This window comes from Saccopteryx leptura, chromosome 2 (genome assembly GCF_036850995.1).
Source record: "Saccopteryx leptura isolate mSacLep1 chromosome 2, mSacLep1_pri_phased_curated, whole genome shotgun sequence".
Classification (NCBI taxonomy): Eukaryota; Metazoa; Chordata; class Mammalia; order Chiroptera; family Emballonuridae; genus Saccopteryx; species Saccopteryx leptura.
This window is the reverse complement of record NC_089504.1, coordinates 285,946,378-285,964,556: the sequence shown is the minus strand read 5'-3', so window position 1 is coordinate 285,964,556 and position 18,179 is coordinate 285,946,378. Positions and strand designations below refer to the sequence as shown.

General features: G+C 47.2%; 1 protein-coding gene across 2 annotated transcripts in view; it reads left to right on the top strand.

Annotated features, from left to right (window-relative positions):
- PMF1 (polyamine modulated factor 1) overlaps positions 1–18,179 on the top strand; it is a 33,822-nt gene that overhangs the window by 13,069 nt on the left and 2,574 nt on the right. Inside the window, exons 2-4 of one of the 2 annotated variants that reach the window (XM_066362202.1) lie at positions 12,731–12,836; positions 14,770–14,870; positions 17,904–18,038. In XM_066362202.1, coding sequence (XP_066218299.1) covers positions 12,731–12,836; positions 14,770–14,870; positions 17,904–18,038 — 342 coding nt within the window. Of the gene's footprint in view, positions 1–12,730; positions 12,837–14,769; positions 14,871–17,842; positions 18,039–18,179 lie in introns of both variants that reach the window. The other variant, XM_066362201.1, reaches the window with a different exon arrangement.

Below are 18,179 nucleotides of genomic sequence, written 5' to 3'. Positions count from 1 at the left end.
GCACCAGCCTCTAGACAGGACTTCCAGCCTCAATCTTGCTCCAGCGAGATGGTACAGCTGAAATTTGACCTTCTCCTGCTTAAATTGTTTAATTGGTTCAGGGTTGCTTCCAGAATCAAAGCTAAGCTCCTTAGCTCAGTATACAAAGCCTTTCACTCCTTGACCCCTCCCTATCTCTCCAGCCATGGCTAAGACCATGGGCATATATTTAATACATGCACACTTGCATGCACTACAAACAAACACATGCATATAAGCCCTTTTGCATTGAGTGCTGCCACTGTCCCTTCATCTTTGCCACCTGCTTCTTCCACTTACTGCTTTTCCTTAATAGAATATCTTTTCCTTCATTTGGTTAAATCTAACTTACTGTGGCTGTCACATAGGAAGGGCTCAATATATGACATGTATGAATACAGCCTTTTAAGATGCATGCAAATACTCGACCCTTTCACAAGTCATTAACTGTAAATGCTCAATCTCAAAGACAAGTACCTATGCCCAGGACTGAAATCTCTGCATAGTAAAAGCTAGTATATTCATATGTCAGTGATCCAAAGGGATATTTTAAACCCCAGATTAAGCCTGACCGGGTGGTGGCGCAGTGGATAGAGCGTCGGACTGGGATGCGGAAGACCCAGGTTCGAGACCCCGAGGTCGCCAGCTTGAGCGCAGGCTCATCTGGTTTGAGCAAAAGCTCACCAGCTTGAGCCCAAGGTCGCTGGTTCCAGCAAGGGGTTACTCAGTCTGCTGAAGGCCCACAGTCAAGGCACGTATGAGAAAGCAATCAATGAACAATTAAAGTGTCGCAATGCGCAATGAAAAACTAATGATTGTTGTGCCTGACCTGTGGTGGCGCAGTGGATAAAGCGTCGACCTGGAAATGCTGAGGTCGCCGGTTCAAAACCCTGGGCTTGCCTGGTCAAGGCACATATGGGAGTTGATGCTTCCAGCTCCTCCCCCCTGTCTCTCTCTCCTTTCTCTCTCTCTCTCTGTCTCCCTCTCTCTCTCCTCTCTAAAATGAATAAATAAATAAATAATTTTAAAAAAAACCTCTTAAAAAAAAAAAAAGAAAAACTAATGATCGATGCTTCTCATCTCTCCATTCCTGTCTGTCTGTCCCTGTCTATGCCTCTCTCTGACTCTCTCTCTGTCTCTGTAAAAAAAAAAAAAAGTCCCTTTTCTAAACCCCAGATTAATTTTCCCCACAACTTAGCATATTTTTTATGTAAATATTACCTTTACTAGAAGGGCAAATTATATGACTCACCCCAGAGTGACTGGAAGATGGTTGATCTCACTGGGCTCTCAGATCCCACAGACCGTGCACCTTACTGTCTTCAGTTAGGGCATCTTCCCTTCACTGAACCAACTGAGGCAAAGATTCCTGCATCTGCCCTCTCTCAGGCTTCAGAACAGAAATGTGGCCCTGCTGGAGCTTACCATCTGTGACCTCTGCCTTGTCTTCTGAAAATGAAGGGATCTTTTCTGTCCTCATAACCTCCTGGACCTTCTGAGAAACAGCCTTCTCCTGTTTAGCTAAAGCAAGCAGATGAGGCTATCTCTTTTCTATGTTTTGTTACAAATCAGGATCCTCCAAGAGAGGCCATTGGATAGAGGTGGTATTGGCAGGGCCCTGGCTGAAGACCAGTCAACACTGTTCAGAGGAAAGCTGGGTCTGCTATAGGTCCCCATAGCAACCCAGCAGCTGTATCACATGTAGTATCAGTCCATGAGGGCTTAGGGAGTGAGAGGTGATTGACAGTTCTGCATTCTTAGATACTAAACTGTGTCCAGTGCCTGTCTTGGTCCAGAAGTCCAGCCTGGGATGTGCTGTGCAGAGTATGATTTGTATAATAAATTGATTAAAAATCCACGTCTGAGAGCAACCATTAAGAAAGAGAACTAACAGTATTTGAACATGAACTGGTAGAGTTTTAAACTAGTGGCAAAGACTACTAGTGTTCACAGGAAACAGTTCTTCACAGAAAAAAGGTTGGTTTAATACATAAGATATTCTGACTAATGCCTCAGAAATAACTCACCCTCTTTGAAAGTGCAGATAGATGATGCATGCTACTGTCAGTGACTTGTTTCTGAAGTATGGGTATGACTCATCAGACTTTAGCCTTATCATGTTGATTCTGTTCTTTATGTTTCCAGTCCATCCACCTCTTTCTACCCTTACTGTGTCTGCTTTGCTTGAGTCTGCCATAATCTCAACTGCCTCTTTTTGCTTTTTTTTTTTTTACAGAGACAGAGAGAGAGTCAGAGAGAGGGATAGATAGGGACAGGCAGACAGATACGGAGAGAGATGAGAAGCATCAATCATCAGTTTTTCATTGTGGCACTTTAGTTGTTCATTGATTGCTTTCTCATATGTGCCTTGACCGCGGGCCTTCAGCAGACCAAGTAACCCCTTGCTCAAGCCAGCAACCTTGGGTCCAAGCTGGTGAGCTTTGCTCAAACCAGATGAGCCCGCGCTCAAGCTGGTGACCTCGGAGTCTTGAACCTGGGTCCTCCGCATCCCAGTCCGATGCTCTATCCACTGCGCCACTGCCTGGTCAGGCTCAACTGCCTCTTAAGTCCATCCTTACACAGCAACACAAGGGAGCTTTCTAAAGTACACTTCTGAAATTCCTTCCCTGCTTAAAACTTTTCTAGCTTCTTCCATCATGATATAGTCCAGACTTACGTGTCTGGTTCTTCCTTGCTTGCCTCAACCAACCTGCAGGCTTTGTGCCATCGAGGCCAAAGGCACCTGATCCAGAGCCAGATGGCTCCACCTGTCCCAACTGTGTGACTTCAGCCAAGCTTCTCTCTGCCTCAGCTTTCTCTTCTGAAAATGGGGATGATGATAATAGAACCTCCCTTATAGAGTTATGAGGATTAAAACGAGTACTCCATGTAAAGTCCTTAGAACAGTGCCTGCTTCTAGTCAATGCTCAGTAACCATTTCCTATTTGTACATCTTCACACGTGGGGGTGCATATGGACACTACTCTTCAGCTATGCAGCCTGGGTCTCTCCTGCCCTCCGGCACACTCCTACTTCTCTCTTAGGCTTCTCCAGGGAGTCTTCCCAGAGCCCCCAGCTGGGCCCCCTGTACTGTTCCAGCCTCCTTTTCCTGGTGATTGATGTCTTTCCTTGTAAATTATATCCCCTTTCAGGGCAAGGATTGTACTTTCTTCTCTTCGGGTTTGTGCCACTGAGATAGGTTAGTGCTCAGTGTTTGTCAAGTGAATAAATGAATACAGTTATTATGATGGTATTTTTATATTCATGCTAGTATTTATCAAATTTGAAGTTTTTATCTTTTTCAGAAAAAGTGTCCCAATTTCAAATTCTCACCAGGTTTCTAGCAGTTTCCAGAGAATCCAAGCAACAAAAGAGGCAGAGGCCACGGAGCCATCCTCAGTGCCAGGGGCCAACTCGCTCTAATCGAGCCTTGGCTGCAGGAGGGGAGGAGAAGCGATAGAGAGAGAGAAAGAGAGAGAGAGACAAGTAAGAAGGGAGGGGTGGAGAATCTCTTGGATTAAATTAATCCAAGAGATCTAATAGCCTAAAGACGTAATTGAGATTAATTTTTAAAAGACATTTTAAAATAGTCTTCATCAGTAATCACTCTTCTTTTCATCAAGAAACATTTCTGGGCCCTGGCCAGTTGGCTTAGTAGTACAGCATCAGTCTGGCATGTGGAAGTCCTGGGTTTGATTGTGGGTCAGGGCAGACAGGAGAAGTGACCATCTGCTTCTTCACCTCCCCCTCCCCCTCCCCCTCCTGCAACCTTTGTTTCTAGCACATTGCCCCAGCCCTGTGGATGGCTCTGTGGAGCCTCCAGCCTCAGGCATTAAAAATAGCTTGGTTGCACCCTGGCTGGTTGGCTCAGTGGTAGAGTGTCAGCTCCGTGTGTGGGATGTCCCAGGTTCAATTCCCAGACAGGGCATACAAAAGCATACATCTGCTTCTCCACCCCTCCCTTCTTACTTGTCTCTCTCTCTCTTTCTCTCTCTCTATCGCTTCTCCTCCCCTCCTGCAGCCAAGGCTCGATTAGAGCGAGTTGGCCCCTGGCACTGAGGATGGCTCCGTGGCCTCTGCCTCAGGTGGTAAAAAAAAAAGGCTCCAGCCTGACCAGACAGTGGCGCAGTGGATAGAGCATTGGACTGGGATGCAGAGGACCCGGATTCAAGACCTCGAGCTCGTCAACTTGAGTGCGGGCTCATCTGGTTTGAGGAAAAGCCCACCAGCTTGGCCCCAAGGTCGCTGGCTCCAGCAAGGGGTTACTCGGTCTACTGAAGGCCCGCGGTCAAGGCACATATGAGAAAGCAATCAATGAACAACTAAAGTGTTGCAACGAAAAACTGATGATTGATGCTTCTCATCTCTCTCCGTTCCTGTCTGTCTGTCCCTATCTGTCCCTCTCTCTGACTCACTCTCTGTCTCTGTAAAAAAAAAAAAAAAAAAAAGGCCCTGGCCAGTTGGTTCAGTGGTAGAGCGTCGGCCTGGCGTGCGGAAGTCCCGGGTTCGATTCCCGGCCAGGGCACACAGGAGAGGCGCCCATCTGCTTCTCCACCCCTCCCCCTCTCCTTCCTCTCTGTCTCTCTCTTCCCCTCCCGCAGCCGAGGCTCCATTGGAGCAAAAGATGGCCCGGGCGCTGGGATGGCTCCTTGGCCTCTGCCCCAGGCGCTAGAGTGGCTCTGGTCGCGACAGAGTGATGCCCCAGATGGGCAGAGCATTGCCCCCTGGTGGGCGTGCCGGGTGGATCCCGGTCGGGCACATGCAGGAGTCTGTCTGACTGCCTCCCCGTTTCCAGCTTCAGAAAAATACAATAAATAAATTAATTAATAAATAATAAATAAATAAATAAATAAATAAATGGCTCCAGTTGCAAGGAGCAATAGCTCGATATGGGCAGAGCATTGCCCTCTAGAGGGCTTGCTGGGTGGATCCTGGTCCGGGCATGTTGTGGGAGTCTGTCTCCGCCTCCTTGCCTCTCAGTAAAATAGAAAAATAATTAAAAATAAAACGAATAACTTGGTTGCTAGCATGGCCCCAGATGAACAGAGCATTGGCCTCAGTCAGGGTTGCTGGGTGGATCCTGGTCAGTGTGCATGCAGGAATGTGTCTCTGTCTCCCATCCTCTTACTTGGAAAAGAAGAGGTGGAAAAAAAGAAACATTTTTGTCCCCGCATCCCTTTCTCAGTCCTGGGGCTGTCTAGTTTTCCCAGGACAAGACAAGGGAGAGGGAAAAGACCATTGAAACATTTCTTAATAAAAAGAGTAGCTGTGAAGGTCGTGGGTGGGGGGTGGAGAACATAAATTTCTGTCACAATGATCCCTGTCTTCTATCCATCAGCAGCTTGTCTTGATCTCAGAGAAGTGCCAGTGCCTGCTTGCCCTCTGGTGGACAGGGTGTGAAATAGGCCTTCAGTTGGGCAACAAGCAAATTATGGACTAGGGTGAGGAAGGCAAACTTGGCTGCCTAAGCACTAACCACCATAGGAGCGCATTGACTTGTCTGTGCCTTATCTTTCCATTCCTGCACAATCTGCCTGTATATATAAACTGACAGATGGGTCACGAGGGCTTGATTCTGGCTTAAATAATTTTGAAGTCAAATTTTAAGTTAATCTTATGTGAAAACTCAGTTCATACTGAGGTTGTGTTTCTTTTTATTCTTTTTTATTTATTCACTTTAAAGAGGAAAGAGAGAGAGAGAGAGAGAGAGAAAGAGAGAGGAGTTGGGGGAGGAGCAGGAAGCATCAACTCCCATTTGCCTTGACCAGGCAAGCCCAGGGTCTTAAACTGGCTACCTCCCAGGTCAGGCTATGCTGACTTTTTAAAAAGTGCAGTAAAAACCTGAGCAAGTGGCAGCGCAATGGATAGAGCGTCAGACTGGGATGTGGAGGACCCAGGTTTGAAACCGAAGGTCACCGACTTGAGCGTGGACTCATCCGGCTTGAGCACGGGGTTGCTAGCTTGATCATGGGATCATAGACCCTATAGTCACTGGCTTTAAGCCCAAGGTCACTGGCTTGAGCAAGGAGTCACTTGCTCTGCTGTATTACCCCACCTCCTGTCAGGGCACATGAGAAAGCAATCAATGAACAACTAAGGTGCTGCAACGAATTGATGCCTCTTATTTCTCTCCCTTTCTGTCTGTCTGTCCCTAGCTGTCTCTCTCTCTCTCTCTCTCTCTCTCTCTCTCGCAAAAAAAAAAAAAAAAAAAATGCAGTAAATGAAATGCTGACAGTAAACTCAAAAACAATGATGGTGTCTCAAATAGTATATAAAAGAAAAATAGGCTAAATCAGTTAACATAGTCATTTCTGTTTGGAAACTCAGTAAATGCAGTTTTTGTTGTTTTTGTGTGTGTGTGTGTGACAGAAACAGCGAGAGACACAGAGGGATAGATAGGGACAGACAGACAAGAAGGGAGAGAGATGAGAAGCATCAATTCTTTGTTGCGGCACCTTAGTTGTTCATTGATTGCTTTCTCATATGTGCCTTGACCAGGGGGGCTACAGCAGACCCAGTTACCCCTTGCTCAAAGCAGCGACCTTGGGCTCAAGCTGGTGAGCCTTGCTCAAACCAGGTGAACCCACATTCAAGCTGGCGACCTTGGGGTTTGGAACATGGGTCCTCCGCATCCCGGTCCAGCGCTCTATCCACAGCACACTGCCTGGTCAGGCAGTAAATGCAGGGGGTTTTTTTTCTTTGTTTTTTTTTTTTTTACAGAGACAGAGAATCAGAGAGAGGGATAGACAGGGACAGACAGACGGGAACGGAGAGATGATAAGCATCAATCATTAGTTTTTCGTTGCGCATTGTGACTTCTTAGGTGTTCATTGATTGCTTTCTCATATGTGCCTTGACCATGGGGCTACAGCAGACCGAGTAACCCCCTGCTGGAGCCAGCAACCCTGGGTCCAAGCTGGTGAGCTTTTGCTCAAGCCAGATGAGCCAGTGCTCAAGCTGGCAACCTCGGGATCTTGAACCTGGGTCCTTCCGCATCCCAGTCCGACGCTCTATCCACTGCTCCACCGCCTGGTCAGGCAAATATAACACTTTTAGATGGAGGCCACAGTTTAACATTTTATCTCTAATGGGTCCAGTCTGTTCTTCCTACAGCTGGGTTGGTTTCTGCACAGGCAATTGTAATCAAATTGCATTTTACTAAGCACTTGTTTTCTTAAGGGGAGGAGACTTCAACTCTGAGAAGTCAAGTTACTGTGTTCCTCATTTCCCACGAGGGTGCAGTGAGGTCTGTTCTTTTGAGACTAATAACAGCAATTATAGCAAACATGGAGCATTTCAATGTGCTGTGAGCTGTACTAAGTATTTATATATGTAACCTTATTTAATCTTCACAGTAATTTTTTAAAAATATTTTATTGATTGATTTTACAGAGAGAGGAGGTGGGGGAATTGAGAAGTATCAACTCATAGTTGCTTCACTTTAGTTGTTCATTGCTTGGTTGTTGCTTCTCGTATGTGCCTTGACCCAGCAAGCCCAGGGTTTTGAACCGGTGACCTCAGCGTTCCAGGTCAATGCTCTATCCACTGTGCTACCACAGGTCAGGCCACAGTAATTTTTTGAGTTATAGACAGTTACTATCCTGATTTTAAAAATTTATTAATTTGAGGAGAGCGAGAGCATTAATTTCTTGTTCCACTTAGTTGTGCATTCATTGGTTGCTTCTTTTTAGAAATTCTTATTTTCCTTTTAAGATTTAATTTATTGCCTGACCAGGCGGTGGCGCAGTGGATAGAGCGTTGGACTGGGATGAGGAGGATCTAGGTTCAGACCCAGAGGTCGCCAGCTTGAGCACGGGCTCATCTGGCTTGAGCAAAAAGCTCACCAGCTTGGACCCAAGGTCGCTGGCTCCAGCAAGGGGTTACTCGGTCAAGGCACATATGAGAAAGCAATCAATGAACTAAGATGTCACAACGAAAAACTAATGATTGATGTTTCTCATCTCTCTCCATTCCTGTCTGTCTGTCCCTATCTATCCCCCTCTCTGTCCCTGTAAAAAAAAAAAAAAGATTTCAATTATTGATTTTTACGGAGAGAGGGGTGGGGAAGCAAGAAGTACCAACTCATAGTTCCTTCAGTTTAGTTGTTCATTTCTTGCTTGTTGCTTATCATACATGCTTTCACCAGGCAAGCCCACGGTTTTGAACTGACACATTGGTTGCTTCTTGTATGTGCCGACCAGGGATCAAACCTGCAACCTTGGCGTATTGGGATAATGCTTTAACCAACTGAGCTACCCAGCCAGGGCCCTTATTATCACCATTTGACAGAAGAGGAACTGAGGCTTATATAGGCAAAGAAGTTGTCCAAGATCAGTCAGTGAGTGGTACAGGTAGGATTTGAACCCAGGCAGTTTGTCTTCAGAGCCAGTGCACTTACCCAGAACTTAGGAAAGCCAAGGCTGGGAGACCATTCCAGCAGAGGGAAAAGGGGGCTTGGCAGAGAGGCCTCCAGGGATGCTCTTGGGAGAGGATTCCTCCACTCAAGTAACCCAGGTCTTGGTACCCTGAAGTCCAGGGTTGGGGAGATGGCCAGTAGTGGGACCAGCCTGGGGCCAGGCAGCCCAGGCTTCACCTCAGTCCCAGTTGCCTGGTCTGCAGCGTGTCTTGTGTGCTGCTACATATCCAACATTGTCCTGGGCACCCTGTAGGTCCCATTGACATTGCAGATGGCATCCCTATCCACAAGGCTATCACAGCTTACATGAGAAGATAAAATGACAGTTTGCGGGTGGATGGTCATGAATATTTTCTAAAATGCCTCACTTTTCCTGAACCCAAGTCTGAATTGGCTCTCAAAAGGGAATCACTGAGGGGATTGAAGGAGGGGAAATGGAATGAAGGTGGTCAAAATGTATAAGCTTCCAGTTATAAGTTCTAGGGATGTTATGTATAACATGATGACTTTGGTTAACACTGCTTTATGGTATATTGAAAGTTGTTAAGAGCACATCCTAAGAGTTCTCATCACAAGGAAAAAACTTTATTTTGTATCTACAAAAGATGATGGGTATTGCCTGACCAGGCGGTGGCGCAGTGGATAAAGCGTCGGACTGGGATGCGGAGGACCCAGGTTCGAGACCCCAAGGTCGCCAGCTTGAGCACGGGCTCAGCTTGGACCCAAGGTCGCTGGCTGGAGCAAGGGGTTATTCGGTCTTCTGAAGGCCCTTGGTCAAGGCACATATGAGAAAGCAATCAATGAACAACTAAGGTGTCGCAACGAAAAACTGATGATGCTTCTCATCTCTCTCCATTCCTGTCTGTCTGTCCCTATCTATCCCTCTCTCTGACTCTCTGTCTCTGTAAAAAAAAAAAAAAAAAAAAAAAAAGACTAGGCAGTGGCGCAGTGGATAAAGCATTTGACTGGGATGCTGAGGACCCAGGTTCAAGACCCCGAGGTTGCCAGCTTGAGCGCGGGCTCATCTGGCTTGAGCAAAATAAAAAATGCTCACCAGCTTAGACCCAAGTCGCTGGCTCAAGCAAGGGGTTACTCGGTCTGCTGAAGGCCCGCGGTCAAGGCACATATGAGAAAGCAATCAATGAACAACTAAGGTCTCGCAACGAAAAACTGATGACTGATGCTTCTCATCTCTCTCCATCCCTGTCTGTCTGTCCCTGTCTATCCCTCTCTCTGACTCTCTCTCTCTGTCCCTGTAAAGAAAAAAAAAAAAAAAGATGGGTATTAACTAATCTTATTGTGGTAATCATTTTGTAATACATGTAGGTCAGATCATTATGCTGTACACCTTAAACTTAAACAGTGCTATATGCCAATTATATCTCAATAAAACTTAGAAAAAAAGACACCAGACCAGGAGGTGGCACAGTGGACAGAACGTTGAACTGGAATGCTAAGGATCCCAAGGTCTCTGGCAAGCTCATCTAGCTTGAGCATGCGCTCATCTGGCTTGGGCAAGGGGTCACTGGCTCAGCTGGAGTCCCCTCCCATCCCACCCCCCCATCAAGTTATATATAAGAAAGAAATCAATGAACAACTGAAGTGCTGCAAAGACGAGTTGATGCTTCTCATCTCTCTTCCTTCTGTCTGTCCCTGGCTGTCTCTCTTACTAATTATAAAGAAATAAATAACTGGAAAAAAAGAAAGGAATCACTTTCTTCCTGGACTTACACTGGCCTCCAATTTGGCTGCCTTCCCTCCTCCCTCCTTTTTTTTTTTTTTACAGAGACAGAGAGAGAGAGTCAGACAAGGACAGACAGACAGAAATGGAGAGATGAGAAGCATCAATCATTAGTTTTTCATTGCGCATTGCGACACCTTAATTGTTCATTGATTGCTTTCTCATATGTGCCTTGACCGCGGGCCTTCAGCAGACTGAGTAACCCCTTGCTCGAGCCAGCAACCTTGGGTCCAAGCTGGTGAGCTTTTGCTCAAACCAGATGAGCCCGCGCTCAAGCTGGTGACCTCGGGATCTCAAACCTGGGTCCTTGGCACCCCAGTCCGATGCTCTATCCACTGCACCACCGCCTGGTCAGGCTGCCTTCCCTCCTTTTGTTTGCAGTGTATATTCCCCATCTTACATGAATGCACATTTCCACAGTCCTTCACTTGCACTGAGTTCTCAGACTCCAAGGAGGACACTAGAAGAGTTTATGAGCAGCACTGTGGGCAGACTTTGTCACACCCCTGCCCTGGGCCCTCTGCTGCCAGCTCCTTAAACTCAGGACAGATACGCCCAGCTCAGACCCACTTCCTGTCAAGTGGGCTGGGGGGGGGGGGGGGGGGAGGAACAGGATCTCCTGGATCCAAGCCAAACCCATTTCAAGCCACAATTACCTGGTTTTGATTTCAGCCCCAGTTTGTTAGGAGTCATGTGTCCCTCCACATTCCTCCATGTAGCCACAGACTGCGTGGCTAGTGGGGCCGGAAGCAAAACAACAAGATGTCTGGGACTCTGCTGAGAGTTGAAAGGATGCACATCTGTGTTCTTTGTATTGTCCTTTTATCACCTAGGTTTAGCGTCCACGGTGTACTAATACCAAATGTATTGCCAAAAAGGTGAGACACTTGTCGCCCTTACCCAGAGGTATGCTACTGGATGCTTACAACCAGCTCTCAATATACAGAGTTGAGAGAAGGACAGCAGTACATACACCTTTATAGTATATTCCCATAGATAGAAACAATAGGTATAAACAACCTTAAGAGCAAAATGTGTTAGAATGATTAGGAAGTTGTATGTATTCACTAATTAGTAGTACCTATGTTTTTAATACAATTTATTGTAAGTCTATATAATTTAATTTTAAATAATGGCTGTGTTTAACAGCTGGCTCACAGATTTTCTGAAAATTTAACAATTGTCTTTAGCAAGCAGCTATGAACTGACTTCAGTATACCACTGCTGTTATTCTTCACCCGTTTCAGAAAACATTATTTAGGGAAAGTAATTTTTGTGTAGGGTGAGGAGGCCTAGACAGCCAGGGGAATGGGGAAGACCCAGCAGTAATTCCCAAGGTGGGGAAGGTGGCGGGGGGGGGGGGGGGGGCTATCCACCAGCCTGACCCACAATGTTGAGCATATGGACCCACAGTAAAGCATAAACGTGAGCATTCATGCCTCCGAAGACTCCTTTCTGCAGATCATTTGAACATTGCTTCATCAAAGAGGTCTTCACTATGCCCCCAACGTAAAGATGATCCCCATAGCATACTCTCTCAGCCCTGAAATCCTGAAGCACTCTCCACAAGTGGTCATCACCATCTTCATGTGTGGGTTTCTGTGTCTGCTGCCATCTCTCTACTGGGAGCTCTGGGAGACACACCACTCAGTGCCTGATGGGTGACCAGCACATAGTGGGCACTCAGTGAATGTTTGTAGAAGGGGAAGGGCCTGAGAGAGTAAGGAGAAGAGAGAGAAGACAGCCAAAAGAGTTCATATAACTTATTTCTTTTTCCAAGAGGAACAGCTATTAGGAGTGTACTGGGTAACTTTTGATAGAAAGGATGTATCAGTGAGATGCTCTCAGCGCCAGAGACCTGATTTTTAAATGGCTTGAACAATAGAAATCCATTACTTCACTGACAAGAAGCCCCAAGGGAGAGTGGCTCAGGTTGGTGTTTTCAGCAGCTTGACGATGTCTTCAGAGACTCCAATTTGTCCTTCTCTCTGCCTCCTTAGGGATAAACCCTGCCCTCAGGCCAGGTCCCCCGTGGTTGCTGGGAATTGGAGGCATCACCTGGATACAGTCATGTCCTATGGAAAAGGCATCAGTTCCTTCTTGCTAGAGTTGCTCTCTTTAGGAACAAGAAAAGTTCTCACAAGCTGCATGCCCTGTCCTCATCTAGCCCTGAAAGGGGACTGGAATGACCAAGTGCTCAGACCAGTAATCTGAGTTTTTAAAAACCCTCCTGGTGATTTGATGCTCAATAAAGTATCAGAAACAAAAAGTGTGGCTGAATTAATTGTGACTCTCCCTTGAGGGGAAAACAACCTGAAATCAGCTGGGACTCTGCAGAGGGGCAGAAGGGAGACTAACGGGGACTGATGAGATTCAGCCTTCCTCAATGACTGACTGGCGTTGCCAATGAGGCATTTTGCATCCACCACTTATAACCAGAGCAATAACCTAGAGGGCTGTGATGACAGGCAGAGGTGCCCAGGCAAAAGCCAATGACTTATGACTGGCCATGTGTTTGACTCTCCCATCTTTGCCATCTCTCCTTCCCACCACAGCTACCAGAGATTCACTGACTGTTACAAGTGCTTCTACCAGTTGCAACCTGAGATGACACAGCAAATCTATGACAGGTTTATAACTCAGTTGCAGACATCTATCCGGGTGAGTAGCAAGATGCCCAGCAGTTACTGTTGGCTTGGATCCTGCCTCCAGACCATCACCCCCCCAAGGCAGGGACCCTACCCTCCACCCCTTTCTAGCCTCAGTCCCTGTAACTATCTTTTGTGCCCATCAGGCTGCAGTGGCAATTGTCCCTCCCTTCAAATGACATGGGTATCTTAAATGCCCCTTCTTTCATTGTCCTGTATTATAATTATGTGTTTATATGTTGTCTGCCCCACTAGACCTGTGAGTTCAGCGAGGACATGACTGGGTCTTCCTCTTCTTTGTATCTCCAGACCTGGTGCAATGCCTGGCACACAGGAGGCATTTCACAAATTGTTGAATTCAGTGGAACTGCATGCTAGAGGGAACATAGAAAGGACAGGCTTCCATTCATGTTCTCTTTTGAGAATTAAACTTCCCTGCTGTTACACTTCAGGATGGGCCCCTTAAGCACCCAGGTGTACATGTGGTATCAGCAAGGGCATGGGGAAAACAGCAAGGCCTGCAGTACTCAGATGATGAGCCGAAGGAGAGGCTTGCTGCAGGCTCTTTTTAAATGTTTTCCATTTTATCCTTTTTTTTTTTGAAAGAGACAGGGACAGACAAGGACAGACAGACAGGAAGAGAGAGAGATGAGAAGCATCAACTTGTAGTTGCAGCACCTTAGTTGTTCATTGATTGCTTTCTCATATGTGCCTTGACAGCAGAGTCAGTGACTCTTTGCTCAAGCCAGCGCCCTTGGTCTTCAAACCAACAAAAATGGGGTCATGTCTATAATCCCACACTCAAGCCGGTGACCCTGCGCTCAAGCTGGAGGAGTCTGCACTCAAGCCAGCAACCTCAGGGGTTATTTTTGTTTGTTTTTAAATGTTTATTTTATTGACTTTAGAGAGAGGAATGGAGGAAGCAGGAAAGGGACAGGAACATCTACTCTCATATGTGCCCTGACTGGGGACCAAACCGGCAACCTCAGGGTTTTGAACCTGGGTCCTCGGCATCCCAAGTCAACTCTCTATCCACTGTGCCACTGCCTGATTAGACATTCTTTTTTCCTTTTTTGTGGCAGAGACAGAGAGTCAGAGAGAGGGACAGACAGACAGGGAGAGAGATGAGAAACATCAATTCTTTGTTATGGCTCCTTAGTTGTTCATTGATTGCTTTCTCATATGTGCCTTGACTGGGGGGCTACAGCAGACTGAGTGACCCTTTGCTCAAGTCAGCGACCTTGAGCTCAAGCTGGTGAGCCTTGCTCAAACCAGATGAGCCCACACTCAAGCTGGCAACCTCGGGGTCTCGAACCTGGGTCCTCCACATCCCCGTCCAACACTCTATCCACTGTGCCACCACCTGGTCAGGCTGATCAGACATTCTTTATTTTCTTTTCCTTTTTAAAAAAATTTACTTATTTTAGCCTGGCCTGTGGTGGCGCAGTGGATAAACCTTCGGCCTGGAATGCCAAGGTTTCCGGTTCAAAACCCTGGGCTGCCCTGGTCAAGGCACATACAATAAGCAAGCAATAAACAACTAACATGAAGCAACTATGAGTTGATACTTCCCATTCCATGCTCCCCTTTCTCTCCTGTCTCTGTAAAATCAATAAATAAAGTTTTTTTTTTTTTTAATTTACTTGTTTTAGAGAGAGGAGAGCAATAGAGGGGGGAGGGAGGAAGAAAGAACAGGGGGAGGAGCAGGAACCATCAACTCCCACATGTGCCTTGACCAGGCAAGCCCAGGGTTTGGAACTAGTGACCTCTGAGTTCCAGGTCATTCTTTATTTTCTTACTGTAAAAGTCACATGTAGAAATATCGGAATGTTTGTATAAAGACACTACAGAATTTAGCCCAAATCTTACTAAGTGCTATTAGCAGTTTAGCATATTTCCACTATAGACTTGTCTAGTATCATCGCTCTTTCCTCCTTTCTCTTCAGGAGGAAATCTCTGAAATTAAAAAAGAGGGGAACCTGGAAGCTGTCTTGAATGCCTTGGATACAATTGTGGAAGAAAGCAAAGACCTAAAGGAGCCAGCCTGGTGAGAAGGGCCATGGGAGGGCTCAGAGAGAAAGAGGCTGCATTTCGGTATCTGGAATTAATGGACCCATATGCACGAGACCCTGGGTTCACAGAGAGGGGACCCTGTAACAGAGACAGGTGGAGAGGACAGACACCAGATAGTAACCCAAAACCATGAAATGAATAGCTCCCTCTAGGGCAGCGGTTCTCAACCTGTGGGTTGGGACCCCAGCGGGGGCTGAACGACCAAAACACAGGGGTCGCCTGAAGCCATCGGAAAATACATATTTATTATACAATACATTTTTAAATAAAATATGTATTTCCGATGGCTTTAAGCGACCCCTGTGTTTTGGTTGTTCTACCCCCGCCAGGGTCGCGACCCACAGGTTGAGAACCGCTGCTCTAGGGAAAAAAGCCCCAGAGCCAAGTGCATGTTGGCCAGGGGTTTGAGGCAGACTGAGGGAAACCTTCCTAGGGAGCTCATTTTAAGATTTATCTAGCCTGTGGGAGAAAAGGTGGGGGAAATGAAAGGCAGAATAGTAGGTTTGAAATATTATGTCCACTGGGCTAGCTCAATATCTGGTATTTTTTGTTTGTTTGTTTGTTTGTTTTTTTAATTTTAATTTTAATTTTTTTACAGAGACAGAGAGAGGGATAGACAGGGACAGACAGACAGAAATGGAGAGATGAGAAGCATCAGTCATTAGTTTTTCGTTGCATGTTGCGACACCTTAGTTGTTCATTGATTACTTTCTCATATGTGCCTTGACCGTGGGGCTACAGCAGACCGAGTAACCCCTTGCTCGAGCCAGAGACCTTGGGTCCAAGCTGGTGAGCTTTACTCAAACCAGATGAGCCCGCGCTCAAGCTGGTGACCTTGGGGTCTCAAACCTGGGTCCTCTGCATCCCATTCCGACGCTCTATCCACTGCGCCACCACCTGGTCAGGCTTGTTTTGTTTTTATAGTGAGACAGACAGACAGGTAGACATATAGGAAGGGAGAGAGAGCTAAGAAGCATCAACTCGGCCCTGGCCGGTTTGCTCAGTGGTAGAGCGTCGGCCTGGCGTGCAGGAGTCCTGGGTTCGATTCCTGGCCAGAGCACACAGGAGAAGCGCCCATCTGCTTCTCCACCCCTCCCCCTCTCCTTCCTCTCTGTCTCTCTCTTCCCCTCCCACAGCCAAGGCTCCATTGGAGCAAAGTTGGCCCGGGCATTGAGGATGGCTCCATGGCCTCTGCCTCAGGCGCTAGAATGGCTCTGGTTGTGACAGAGCAATGCCCCAGATGGGCAGAACATCGCCCCCTGGTGGGGATGCCGGATGGATCCCGGTCAGGCACATGCGGGAGTCAGTCTGACTGCCTCCCCATTTCCAAATTCAGAAAAATGCAAAAAAAAAAGAAGCATCAACTCATTATTGAAACACTTTAGTTGTTCGCTGATTACTTCTCATGTGTGCCTTGATGGGAGGCTCCAGCCAAACCAGTGACCCCTTGCTGAGCCAGAGACCATGGGATCATGCTGATGATCCCACACACACCAGCAACCCCTCAAGCCAGATGAGCCTGCACTCAAGCCAGCAACCCCAGCGTTTTGAACCTAGGACCTCAGTGTCCCGGGTTGATGCTCTATCCTTTGTACTACCACTGATTAGGTCCAACATCTGATTTTTATTCATTTGTTCATTCAACAAATATTTAGGGAGCACATACTGTAGGCCCAGTAGTGTTTTAAATGCCAGAGATTCAGCAATGAATAAGACACAAAAGACCTGCTTCTCCTGGAGCTGACATTTTAGGGGCAGCCCTGCTGCCTGGTATACCTGTGCAGGATGGAGACGAGGAGTGAAGAGTTGAGGCCACCAAGACCACAAGTGACCTGGGCTTCTGCCTCTTGCCACCCTCTCATGCCTGAATTGGATTGTAGGCCAGGGGGAGTCAATAACTTTCTTATGCTTTCCAACATTTTTATGCTTTTTGAATTTTATTTATTATTTATTTGTTTTAGAGAGAGGAAAGAGGGAGAGAAGGGGGAGGAGCAGGAAGCATCAACTCCCATATGTGCCTTGACCAGGCAAGCCCAGGGTTTCAAACTGGCAACCTCAGCATTTCCAGATCGACACTTTACCCACTGCGCCACCACAGGTCAGGCAGTTTGTGACCTTAATACTTAAAAGAATTAAGTTTTAGCCTGACCTATGATGGCGCAGTGGATAAAGTGTCAACACGGGGTGCAAGGGTCCCAGGTTCGAAACCCTAGGTTTGCCTGGTCAGGGCACATACAAGAAGCAACTACTACGAGTTCAGGCTTCCTGCTTCTCTCCCCTCTTTCTCTCTCTCCTATCTCTAAAAAAATAAATAAATTTATTTTTTTAAAAAGAATTAAGTATTATAACTGAAAAAGAAACTTTAAAAGAACCTACAGTGGCTTCCATCCCAGTACCCATCCGAACTGATCCATCTCCTCACTCTGGGTACACAGAATGCCCTATAATCTTGTCTCTCCAGAACTATCTTTCCTTCTTCCCTTGTTAGCTAATACCAGGGCCTCTCCAGGTCTGGGCCAACTCTCAGGCAGCTACTCCATCTCAGAAGGCTCATCCTGCTACCACTGTCCCCACACCTCCAGCTCAGTCTAGAGTGGATACACCATCAGGACAGATGGTCAGTAAGACAGAGTCAAAGGCTGAAGCCACCTCTAGCCCTGGAGTGTTGGAGATGGAAGAGCGTATGTGGACAAGAGGGGAATGGCTGGGAGGGCTAAGATATGGAGTGAGAAGGAGGAAAGGTGGATTCCTGGGTACCAGTGCTGAGGGACAGGAGGTTACTGTTTCCATCAGGAGCAGGAGCCATGCAGTTGGGTCTTAGGAGGTGAGAGGAACCGGTCCAACTTGAGATTAGAGATGGGAATATCACTGATGAAGTCGGAAGTAGAACAGTCATCCCACACATGTCCTCCCCGTCCCCACGCCATGCTCCCTGCTGCTCTCCAGGCGCCCTAGCGGGATCCCTGAGAAAGACCTGCGCAGCAACCTGGTGCCCTACTTCCTGCAGCAGCGGGACATCCTGCAGCGTCGTGTGCAGAAGCAGGAGGCTGAGAACAGGCAGCTGGCAGACGCCGTCCTGGCTGGGCGCAGGCAAGTGGAGGAGCTGCAGCTGCAGGGCCAGGCCCAGTGGCAAGCCTGGCAGGTGAGTGCCTTAGCCCTGCCCTCAGGCACCTGTTCTCTGCTGCAGCAGAGGAGAAAACAGACCAAGAGAGATCAGAAGATCTGGGGGACACTTTGGGATCCCTTATTGAACATAGGCACTGTTCTGGGGAGGCCTAGCCTC